The 12,439-nt window shown below is 39.8% G+C and overlaps 1 protein-coding gene across 23 annotated transcripts in view; it reads right to left on the reverse strand.

The window, feature by feature from the left end:
- Positions 1 to 12,439, reverse strand: part of DNAH8 (dynein axonemal heavy chain 8) — a 327,555-nt gene that overhangs the window by 257,899 nt on the left and 57,217 nt on the right. For all 23 annotated transcript variants that reach the window (XR_010946846.1, XM_067753082.1, XM_067753094.1 and 20 more), the window contains 3 exons: positions 10,158 to 10,238; positions 9,643 to 9,759; positions 8,709 to 8,828 (listed from right to left, as the gene is read on the reverse strand). Coding sequence is in view for 22 of the 23 variants with exons in the window: in XM_067753082.1 (XP_067609183.1) it covers positions 8,709 to 8,828; positions 9,643 to 9,759; positions 10,158 to 10,238 (318 nt within the window). In the remaining variant the exon portion in view is untranslated. The remainder of the gene's footprint in view (positions 1 to 8,708; positions 8,829 to 9,642; positions 9,760 to 10,157; positions 10,239 to 12,439) is intronic.

Here is a 12,439-nt window from a genome sequence, read left to right on the forward strand (position 1 = left end):
GAGAGGACAAAGCTGAAGACCTAGAAGAGGAAGAAAGACTGGTGGAGTAAGGTTGCCAAGAAGGCAAAAAGGCATGGAATCTACAGCCTGTGTGTGGATTTTGAAAAGAGATGGGAACTCAATTTTGAAAAGAGGTGCCAACTCAATTTTGAAAAGAGGTGGGAACTTTCTCCATGGAACCAGAAGGAAAGAAGAGTTGGATGCAGAAGCAGTCAGCAATGTACCAAGAGCTCTGGCTGTGCAAACTATTTACATGACTTTAATTCAGAAAACTATAAATAATCCCTGCAACTCTGTCAAGGCCATCTTGCCAGGCACTCCAGGTGCTGGTTATTCTCCGTTTGCCCCCTGCAACCCATTCTCAGCTCTTCTCTGCCCTGCTCTGTGCAGAGGGAAGCTGCCTCCTGGGGCTCCCTTATTCTCTGACTTGCAGTTGGGCTTGACCCAACGGGAAGCACTAGCAGAAGATAAGAGAGCTGCAGGGCGGGTAACTCTCACCCCCTCCTTGGTAGAAGACGGTAGCGCTGCATCTCTGGTAGAGGCTGTGTCTCTTCACAAACTCAGCTCCTACGCGATGAGCCCTCCCATATGGTTCCCACTTTTACTGGATTCTGAAAGCACTGTTTCCTTCTTTGGTACCTTCAGCCCCAGCAGTGCTGATGACTCTCTCCCTTGCAACTCCTGAGGTGTTTCACCTTGCTGGGATCTTCACTGGCACTGTCCCATAAACAATATTCCCAGCTCCATCCTAGTACCTGAACCCTGATCAAAGAACTCACATTTGGGGCTTCCCTGGTGGCACAGTGGTTGGGAGTCCGCCTGCCGATGCAGGGGACACGGGTTTGTGCCCCGGTCTGGGAAGATCCCACATGCCGCGGAGCGGCTGGGCCCGTGAGCCATGGCCGCTGAGCCTGAGCGTCTGGAGCCTGCGCTCCGCAACGGGAGAGGCCACAGCAGTGAGAGGCCCGCATACCGCAAAAAAAAAAAAAAAAAAGAACTCACATTTGGTCCTTGGTGAATTAGATCATCCCAGATAACCATGACAACTCACACTGCCATAAAAGCCAGGAGTAAGAAACTTAGATGTACACATTCCACTGCAAAGAAATTTCCTGTCTCAGTTGGTGACCCAGTGGCCCAGCCATCCTCTTTTGTTTAACAAGTGGCAAAATAATGCCATGGCACAATAGACTGCACAAACTGCCTCTATATGGTGTCACTACCAGCTGGGGCCACACAAAGTAAAGCATCTCTTCTTGGGAAGACTAACTAGTCACTGAAGATTAATAAGACCATTCTTACAAGTCAGTGGAGAACAGACTGCAACGCCGAGGAGTGGGCCGGGGATGGACCAGAAGGCAGCCAAACTGATTTTATGGGTGGGGAGGGGGGTGTTCCTATTTTTAAAAATTGAGATATAATTCATATAACACAGATATACCCTTGTCAAGTGCACAATTCATTGGTTTTTAGTATCTTCACAGAGCTGGGCAACCATCACTGCTATCTAATTCCAGAACATTTTCATCACCCCAAAAGAATCCCCATTCCCATTAGTCAGGCCTCACTCCCCCATCTCCACCGCCCTGGCAACCACTCATCTACTTTCTGTCTCCATGGAGCCAGGGTGAATTTGCTGATAGAAGTTTTAATACCCTTTCATGTATTTCCTGGTGTTTTCCTATCATAACTTGGATCATAATATTTCCCTGAATTTTCTATTCCATTTGTCTATCTACCAATATACAGGTATGTTAATCAGGGTCCAATAAGGAAAACAGATGCCACACCAGCTATTTTAACAGACAGAACGAGAAAATTTAATATAAAAAATTGGTTAAACAGCTATTAAATGACCAAAAAGGCAAAAAGGGACACAGAGGTCACAGAGAGACAGTAACCACAGGAAGCAGTGCCCGTTCCGGGGTGCGGGGGAGCCCACGGAGGGGGGTACAGTTATTGGAACCTGGAACTGGGAAGTGAGGGAGGTGCCTGGCTAGCACTGCTGGCTCAGAAGCTCAGAGAGGGACCTCCTGAAGCTGGTACATCTGAGAGGCACACAAGGCTGATTCCGGAAAGGCCGGAAAAAGCTAGGGCCTGGAACTAGTGGCCACTGCCAGGGTGAAGAGCTATAGCTCATGTAAAGGCGTCAGCAACAAGAGGCAAAACAGGAACGAGCAAGCCCATTCTCTCTTGTCCAGCCTCCTATCGCCCCCACTGCAAAGCCTAAAAGGGAGCCAGCTGGCCAAGGATAAATGTGATTTGCAGAGTCATAGAGTAGAAGGACAGATTTGAAGCTAACACAAGGTAGCTTTTTAATAATTAACATAATCTGTCCTACAACCACAATTAGGTGCTCCAAGATAAGGAGGATTTGTCATTACTGCAAATAGCCCTGGTTCCCAGTATTGTCTGAAACCACTGGTTAGTGCAAACTAAATTTGTCCCCCAAAATTAGCATTATATATAGTATGTTTCCAAAACTGATTTCTGCCCAAAGTGTTATCCAACTTGCTTTGTCATTACATATGTTATTCTGTCTTCAATGTAATGGTCCACCTAGTGATAGGCTTGTGGGAAGGCAGCCCATGTGTTACTAGATCTTAGATCCCTCTAGGGCAAGTGACTGCGGCATACTGATTGACAAAGGTGCTCTTCCAAGTTCCACTTCCTGTATTTTGACTTGTGCCATCAATGTAACCAGCACATTCACACTCAGTCACCTTTAATCGATCCTAATTTGCCTCGTTTGTGTGACTTATTTCTTTTTCTATGCACATGAAAGTTTTTTGTTCGTATGTTCAAAGTAAATTTTCTTTGGTAGTGTGAATTTCACCCCACTGAGCAGTGGATAGTGTCAGAACAGTTATGTGCACATACCAATAGAAATGATTTTCATTGTAAAGGAGACAAAATGAAGGAAACCAATGTAGAAATTTCCCTACTCCTTCATAAGCTGTTCATTTATCAGTAAGACCTGGTATGAAGTATATACAGTCAGATTCTAGAATGAGTGAGAAGAAAATGACAAGGAGGAAATTACCCCTCATCCCGAGGCAGGAAACCAGAGACTTTTTTGGAAAATTTCAATTGGTGAAAAAAGACCCACACAGCATTTGAAGGGCTCTCCGTCCTAAAATAACACGGAGCCCAGGAAATAGGGCAGACTCTATTTGCCAACTCAAGAAATAGTACCCCAAGTATATTAGTTAAAGATGCAGAAATAATACTATAAGAATAGCTAAAAGTTAACCATGAGTGCCTTTCCTAGCACCTAGGTTGTGATCTCCAAATACCATTTTCCACAAGTAACACTGAAAGGAATGAGGGCTGACTGGAAAAATGAGTAATCAGGGCAGGAAATGTGCAAGATAAGCCTAAGATTTCCTACGGTTCCAGGAAGCAGGAAAGCTTTCAAAGACTACTGGAGTCACATCAAAAACATAGAAGCCAGCCTGTAGAATTCCACTGGACAAAGATGAGAAAATTTAAACATAAAAAAGAATAATGACTGCAATGGACTGAATCCCTCAAATATATAATAATCCATATATTCATAATGATCTTTAAATAATTTAAACCGCAATGGGTATGTTAGTCAACTCATTATTTTGAAAACTGGTATATAAAAGAAAAACTGAAGCACTGAACCTGACTTTTCTGTACAAACATTATTTCACAGTAACCCACCAGATAATGAGGGAAATTTCTTCTTTATAGAAATATTTTATCCATAAATGCTAAAATTAGAAAATCAACATTTTGCAATCTCTAGGCAACAATAATGGCTCTAGGCAATAATAATCAAAGGCTGCTAAACTCTTCAGGTGAAAGGTTGGTGGGAAACTTTATGATAATGGATAAAGCTGACTGCACCTCAGCCCACTAATTAACCTCAATATCACGAAAAGGGAAACAGCGCGATAAAATGTGCCTCCTGATGTAATGCAATAGGAAGCACACAGTGTCACCTGTGGACTATTCAGTCAGGAAAAGAAAAAGTAATTGAACCTGAACTGAATCAATCCTCCAGAGCTAATTAAAATATACAGGAAACTCAGGGGATAGAAGAATATGTTAATATGTTAAACCATACTACTAGGATATGATTAGCAAAATTTAGAACATGGAAAATTCTATAGGACAAATGATCCCATTTCTTCAACAAATGAAGAGCATTAAAAGAAAGAAGATGGCAAAAAAAAAAAACTTGAATAGACATTTCCCCAAAGAAATATACAAATGGCCAATAAACACATGAAAAGATGTTCAGCATCAGTAGTCATTAGGAAAAGGCAAATCAAAACCACAATGAGACTTCGTACCCATTCAGATTATTACAAAAAATGCTTTAATCTTTAAAAGTGGAAAATAACAACTGTCAGCAAGCAGGTGGAGAAATTGGAACCCTTGTTGTACATTGCTGGTGGGAAGGTAAAATGGTATGGCCACCGTGGAAAAATATCTGGTGATTTCTCAAAAGCTAAACAGAATTAACATGTGATCCAGTAATTCCACTCTGAGTATATACCCAAAAGAATTGAAAGTAGGGACTCAGATAATTATACACTAGTGCTCATACTAGCTTAATTCACAATAGCTAACCCAAACATCTACCAACAGATGAATGGATAAACACAATGTGGCATATCTATACAATGGAATATTATCCGGCTCTAAAAAGGAATCAAATTCTGATACATGCGACAATATGGATTAACCTTGTGCTAAGTGAAATGAGGCAGATACAAAAGGACAATGTTGTATGATTTCACTTACATGACATACATAGAACAGGCAAATTCATAAAGATAGAAAGTAGAATAGAGGTTACCACGGTCTGGGGTGGAGGGGAGGGAAATGGGAAATTATTGTTTAATAGGTACAGAGTTCCTGTGTAGATGATAATAAAAAGTTCTGGAAGCAGATGGTGGTAATGGTTACAGAACACTGTGAATGTACTTAATGCCACTGAACTGTACACTAAAAAAATGGTTAAAATTATAAATTTTGTGTTATGTATATTTTACTGCAATAAAAAAGATACAAGCAAAGAAAGGGGAGATGATAAAAAGAAACTTAAGAGGTATATGAATCAAATGCAATGTGTGAACCTGTTCAGTTCCTAATTCAAACACATCAACTCTAAAAAGAAAGTTTCTACGAAAGATAAATATATTCATGATCTATGACTATGACCCAGCAATTTCACGTATGGGAATATACCCACCAAAATAGGTGCTTAGGTTCACACAAAAAAAACCATGCACAAGAATGCTCAGTGTATAATCAAACGCTATGAACTACCCAAATGCCTTCAACAGTAGAACAGATACATAAATTGTAATAAACTCAGAAATTTAAATACTAGTCAGCAATGAATGAGAATGAAAGAACCCACTATCGCACACAACTACACAGATGAATCTCACAGACCCTGAGCAAAATAAGCCAGACAAAAAGAATATGTGTGGGACTTCCCTGGCAGTCCCGTAGTAAAGACTTTGCCTTCCAATGCAGGGGGCGCGGGTTAGATCACTGGTCAGGGAAGCTAAGATCCCACATGCCTCATGGGCAAAACACCAAAACATAAAATAGAAGCAATATTACAACATATTCAATAAAGGCTTTAAAAATGGTCCACATCAAAAAAAAAAAAAAAAACTTTGAAAAAAAGAATATATGCTGCATGATTCCATTTATGTGAAGTTCAAAAACAGGTAAAGCTAATATACAGTGACAGAAGCCAAAATGGTAATTACTTTGGGGTGGAGGATGTTTGTTGCCTGGAATGGAGCAGGAGGGAATCACTTGCAGTGAAGGAAATGTTCAATATCTTGCTCTTGGATTGGGACTTCCCTGGGGTCCAGTGGCAAAGAATCCACCTTACAATGCAGGGAATGCGGGTTCGAACCCTGGTCAGGGAACTAGGATCCCACATACCATGGGGCAACTAAGCCCACGCACCGCAACTACTGAGCTCGTGTGCCTCAACTAGAGAAGAGAAAACCCACATGCCACAACTAGAGAGAAGCCTGCACACCACATGCCTCAACGAAGATCCTGTGTGCCACAACTAAGACCTGACGCAGCCAAAAATAAATAAATTAATAATAAATAAATCTTTAAAAAAAAATCTTGCTCTTGGAGAAGGTTACAAGGGTGTGTCATATGTAAACATTCACTGAATAGTGCACTTAAGATTTGTGCAATCTGCTGTATACACATTATATCTCACACACACAGAAAAAGACACAGGCCTAAAATGAAAAGTAAGCTGAAGCTACAACTTTTGTAGGTTTTTTTCCCATAACCAAAAAACTACATGAGGCCTTGGATCCCTTCACAAGGGTAGGAGGTTGGAACCCTTCCCCTTCCCCCACATGTCACCAGGCTAATCAAGGGCTGTGGTCTCAAGCACAGTTAGCGACCTTGGTTGAGGCTCTGGGGTAGACGGATAACGTCTCCCTTGGAAATTTACAACCACTATCTCACCTCACACAGGTTTAGGACTTGAGATTATATCTATACTACCTTGGAGTTTTGGAAATTCTATCGTGTGAGAAACTAACTCAAACTATCGACTGAGTTGGTAAACCTCCTAGGTACCACACAGGAGCAAATAAAAAGAGACAGGCTCTCAACTAAACAGACATGTGCAAATTAGCTCACAATCCAAAATATTAAAAACATGAAGACACAAGCCACCCTGAGCAAGATTTGACAGAGACAGCAAAGAGCAGAATTAGACCTCCAATTTCTTCAGATAATGGGACTGTTATAAAATATATTTTAAATATCTAAATGAAGAAGTAGAATTTAAAAAAGAGAAAGGAAGAAGATTATATAAAAGACCACATATATTTGAAAAAGAATAAAAAGTAACTTCAAGAAACAGATAAGTAAATTTGGGTAAATAGAAAATTCAAAGTAAGCGGGTAGAGAGTAGAAGTATACCCAAATATACTGATAGGATAAATGTGAATAGACTAAAATTACCGATTTTTAAAAAACAGAGATTTTTCAGAGTAGATTAAAAACAAAATCCAGCTAAATGTTCTTTACAAGAGAAAACCTAAAATAGGAGAACCCAGAAAGGTTGAAAATAACAGAACACAGAAAGATATATCTGGATAATAATAACCAAAAAGAGCTGGTGTAACTACACTGATAGCAAACAAAATAGACTTTAAGGATAAAAAGCTTAACAATGATAAAAGAGAAAAATGTCCAGGAAGACATAATCATTTCAAACTTGCATACTCTGAACACAGGATGTTATAATTGGTCATTTAGTGCTGTCTCCGTTACAGCCAAGGCCCCAACACTGAGAACAAATGCTTTTAAGATCCTACACATTATGAAAAAGGCAGTTTATCCAAAGGTAGCAGGGGAGGTAACCCTCAGCACATTGCCCACCTTGAGGTTATAGAAGGGAAGTTTGATCATTGATAGAGATTTGGTAGAAATAAATGAAGGGAATTTCAAAAGAGCTACTCAGAGACCTTGATCCATGACCTCTACAATCTGGGAATAGAGGGGCTTCCCCATGCCTAAGTAGTCCTGAAACAAGAGGCTGGCTGGCTGCCCAAAAGGCACAGAAAGGTGTCCTGGGAAGAAGAAGCTGCATTTCCATAGAAAGAGAGGCAAAGGCACCTGTTTCCCATGGGTCAGGTTAGATCCCTTGAGATGGAGCCATCCTTGGTTGTCTTGAAAAGGACATTAGCAAGGTGACCCAAACCAGCAAGCTGGGGGTATAGCTGAAGCACAAGGCAGGCAAGAAAGAAAAATGCCTTCACTTTAAGTTTTGAACAAAACATAAAGTGAGTGCTTTTGAGAAAGACTGTGTTATATGCCAGGCCTCAAAAATGATTAGACAGGGTTCCTGTCTTTGTGCTTTTGAGCCAATGGAGGATAAATAGGTAATCAAATAAGATCACTATAATGTGATGCTGAGGAGGTTAGGTGGGTGCCACCGCCATTGAAGGATTTAAGCTGGGGAGTTTCCACAATCAGCTTTGGTGGCAAGGTGGAGGATGATGGATATGATGGGGCCAAGTATGGCGGCAGAGAAACCAGTTAGATCACAACATCACATGCTCAACTCAAATGAGCATTAAAAGCCTGATCTGGAGTTCAGGCTTTTTGAGCATGAGCTTACACGTTCTCCTTGCATGGCCCTTGCGATAAACCTTTCTCTGCTCAAAAATTAAATAAATAAAAGCGTGACCTAAGAAAAGGGTAGTAGGTATGGAAAAGAAGAGGCAATTCAAGCAGAATCTTAGTAAGAGGCAAAACCTGGCTAAGCCCTAAAAGACTGACTGGGTTTTGGGATGGAAGTGAGGAGAGGAGGCTGGATGACGCCCAGGTGTATGGATGACTTAAGGGGAAAGGATGTGGTAGTTAAAACCATGAGTGTAGATGATATTGCCCTGGGAGCATGCACAGAGGAAGAAGAGCAGTGAGCACTGACAGGACCCAAGGGGACTCCAGCATGAGGCTGAGGACATTTTTAAGATAATGTCTAAGGTGTGACCCTGGGCTTGAGCTGTTGATACCTTATAAGTCTTTGGAGCTGAGGATGTCCAAAAAGACCCCAGAATGTCTAAATGCCATGGACAGAGATTTCTACGTTTAGATTGCAAATTCACATTTTAGGTTTATGAGCCAATATTTCTATGAATAAAATATAATACATAAATGCATACCTCATTGAGTGTCAACATATCTTCTACTTTGGTAGCACCGCTTTCCGGCAGGGAAATTAACACTGTTTTGGCTATCTCCTTTAGAACTGTATCAATATGCATTTCACACAAGTCACTGATCTACCAATGAGAAAACACACATAGAAGAAAAATCCTCTTTCATCCAAAATGCCCTTGAGTTACAAATTGATTTAGAGGGCTATATCTGGAAACTTGCAGCCTGAGACAAGCATAATTTGGTGGGAATTTTAGGAGTACATCTGTGCTTGACATGGAACTGAAGTTTAATTGAGCAGCAACATGTGCCATAACCTCATATGCGTTATCTCCTTCAGTCTTCATTCCAGCCCATGAATCATTATTATCCCAGTTTTACAGCTAGAGAAACCAAGGCTCAGATAAGTCAAGTAACCCAGGGAGGAACACACAGCTGGTGAAAGTCAAAGAATCCTACCTCGGTTTATCTGACTCCCAAGCCTCTGGGTTTTGTCTATAACACTATGCTGCCACCACAGACAGACTAGCACATCTAAAAAGATTTACATGTTTCATGTAGCAAACATATCAGAAATCAATAGACAGTCTCCAACTGGATGACTACCTCATCTAATTAACATTAGATGCCTTAAAATGTAAGCACTCCATCCTGCCATCTTGCACAGTCTACAACTATTCCATTTTCTAAACTACGCTGTGGTGTTGAACCATCGTTTTAACATATTAAAGGCAAGGTAATTTGGGGACAAGAACAAGGCAACCCTAAATGAAAAGGCCCCAAATCAGTTAAAGAAACATAAAGCTTTTTTTTTTTTAACGTAATGGATGTTCTTTTAGTTAAAAGTCACACCCTTTAAAGAGCTTTCATAGGTAATCAAACCATTACTTACAGCCTGAGTATTAATGTATGTAGTTTTTAAAAATGTATCCATCATACCTTCTTTAAGAGTTGATTGAACATATCCAAAACTGAGTCAACTTCTTGAAAAAAGCTTTCTAGTGTTAAAGATGACCATGTCAATATTGTGAGCCCTTGTCTCAACACAGATTCCACCTAGAAAAAGAGAAAAACAGTTTCCATTATTAAAAAGGAGCATCTGCATTTATAAAAAAGGCTGCCTTTTATTACCTGGAAATATTATAGGCTGTATTTCCTTAATTCTATTTCCCCTCCATTATACCTAGTAAAGGTGACATTTTGTTTTTAATCATCTTTGGCTGTCCATAAAGCAATCATGGATTCTTAGAAAGTGCTCATTATTTAGATTTATTTGTTTTTCAAAGGCAACAAAACTTAAGACAAGAAATCATCCTGTAGGGAAAATAGAGCTATAAAGTTGAAGTAGAAAGAGAGTTTTGGCAAGAATAGATGTTCTAAAATCCATTATCTGTAGAACTGGAATCTAATTTTAAACGACAGGGAAGTCAATATAAGCCTTCAATATTACCAACCTTTTTCACTTTAGGGGTCATCAGATTGACAAACACAGGAGGTACTTCCTGACATAACTCATCATAATACTGCAGAAGACCCTGTTAAAAGTCAAAATGGCATGTTTTACTTTATTTTAAAGCAACAGTTATATTTTGATTCATACCCGGAAGGTTTCATTTTACCTGTTTTCTCATAGCCCTGAAAGATGGAGGCTGACTATTTATACTAATTTGCTATACTTTTTCCTCACCTGTAAATTACCTGAGCATCCCCTTTAAACAGTAAGTCATTGGAGATTCCTAGATTTACATTTTTCATAATTATTATCTGTCTTTCTAGATTTATGCCATTTTAAATGGTTTGGACAATTCTTCTTTCATTATGTCTGTCATTACACATTTTCACCCTTTCTGTTCCCTGTCTTCTGACATATTACAGCATACTTATCACTGATGACACACTTGTTTTCTTGAATCAGAATAAATGTACACACAAAGCTATTCTATTTTCTTTTAGATATTTCTTACAGATGAACCATGATGATCAATTTTTTACCATTCTGTAACTTATTGCACTGTGATGGGAGATGTGGTTTCAAGTTAATTCTTCCCCAAATTAATAATATTAAACTGTTGCAATGTTTGCTTAATAGTTTCAAAGTTATTAATTCCTTTCCTCCTTTTCTCTTACTTGCAGTTGAACTTTTATTTACACTTGACACTTGGCAAAGGACTTTGACTTTCATAGTATTATTCAATACTAACTAAAATCCTGTAAGATTCACTGCATGTGATATTAACCTCAATTTATAAACAGTACTTTGACATTTAGTCATGTAAAGTTGCAACTAACCAGTACGAAAACCTAGGGCTTTTGATGCTGAAGCCAAGTTTTCACAATGCCAACGTTCCTCTGAGGTTTTTTAAAGGAACATTTATTTATCTATTTACTGGCTGCATTGGGTCTTCCTTGCTGCATGTGGGCTTTCTCTAGCTGTGGTGAGCAGGGGCTACTCTTCGTTACGGTGCACAGGCTTCTCATTGCGGTGGCTTCTCTTGTTGCGGAGCATGGGCTCTAGGTGCGCGGGTTTCAGTAGTCGTGGCTCGCGAGCTCTAGAGTGCAGGCTCAGTAGTTATGGTGCACGGGCTTAGTTGCTCCGCAGCATGTGGGATCTTCCTGGACCAGGGATCAAACCCATGTCCCCTGCATTGGCAGGCGGATTCTTAACCACTACGCCACCAGGGAAGTCCAGGTTTTTAAATATATATATGTGTGTGTGTATATATATGTATATAATATTTTGGTAAGAGCTAAAACTATTAAACTCCTAGAACAAAGCATATGCATACATCTTTGTGACCTTGGATTCAGCAATGATTTCTTAGAAATGACACTAAAATCACAAGGGACAAAAGATAAAGTAGATAAATTGGACTTCATTAAAATTTTAAAATGCTTGTGCTTCAAAGGATACTATCAAGAAAATGAAAAGAGGGGACTTCCCTCTTTTCCCAGCGCAGTGGATAAGACTCTGCACTCCCAATGCAGGGGGCCCGGGTTTGATCCCTGGTCAGAGAACTAGATCCCACATGTAGGCCGCAACTAAGAGTTTGCATGCCACAACTAAGGAGTCTGCATACCACAGCTAAGAAGCTGGCAAGCTGCAACTAAGGAGCCAGTGAGCCGCAACTAAGAAGGCCTGGAGCCGCAACTAAGGAGCCCGCCTGCTGCAACTAAGACCCAGTGTAACCAAATAAATAAATAAATATTTTTTTTAAAAAAACCATTCTTAATTTGCTTGGCTTATAAAAAAAAAAGAAATGAAAAAACCCACAGAACAGAAGAAAATATCTGCAAATCATGTATCTCATAAAGGATTTGAATGTATAATGAATTCTCACAATTCAATAATAAAAAAGACAAATAACAAATAAATGGGTAGCGATTTGAATAGACACTCCGCCAAAGATCTACAAATGGCCAATATGCACATGAAAACATCCTCAACATCAACAGCCATGAAGAAATGCAAATCAAAACCCATGGAAATACCACTTCACATCCAAATGATGTTTAAATGAAAAAGACAGACAGTAACAAGTGTTGGCAAGGATGTGGAGAAAGTGGAACCATCATCCACTGCTGGTGCACATATAAAATAATGCATGCAGCCTTTTTGGAAAACAGAGTGTGTCAGTTATTCAAAAGGTTAAACATAGAGTTACGAAGTTAATGAAACTCAGCAATTTCACACCTAGTTCATATTCCTAAGAGAATGAAAACATATGTCCACCCAAAA

This window comes from Pseudorca crassidens, chromosome 10 (genome assembly GCF_039906515.1).
Source record: "Pseudorca crassidens isolate mPseCra1 chromosome 10, mPseCra1.hap1, whole genome shotgun sequence".
NCBI lineage: Eukaryota > Metazoa > Chordata > Mammalia > Artiodactyla > Delphinidae > Pseudorca > Pseudorca crassidens.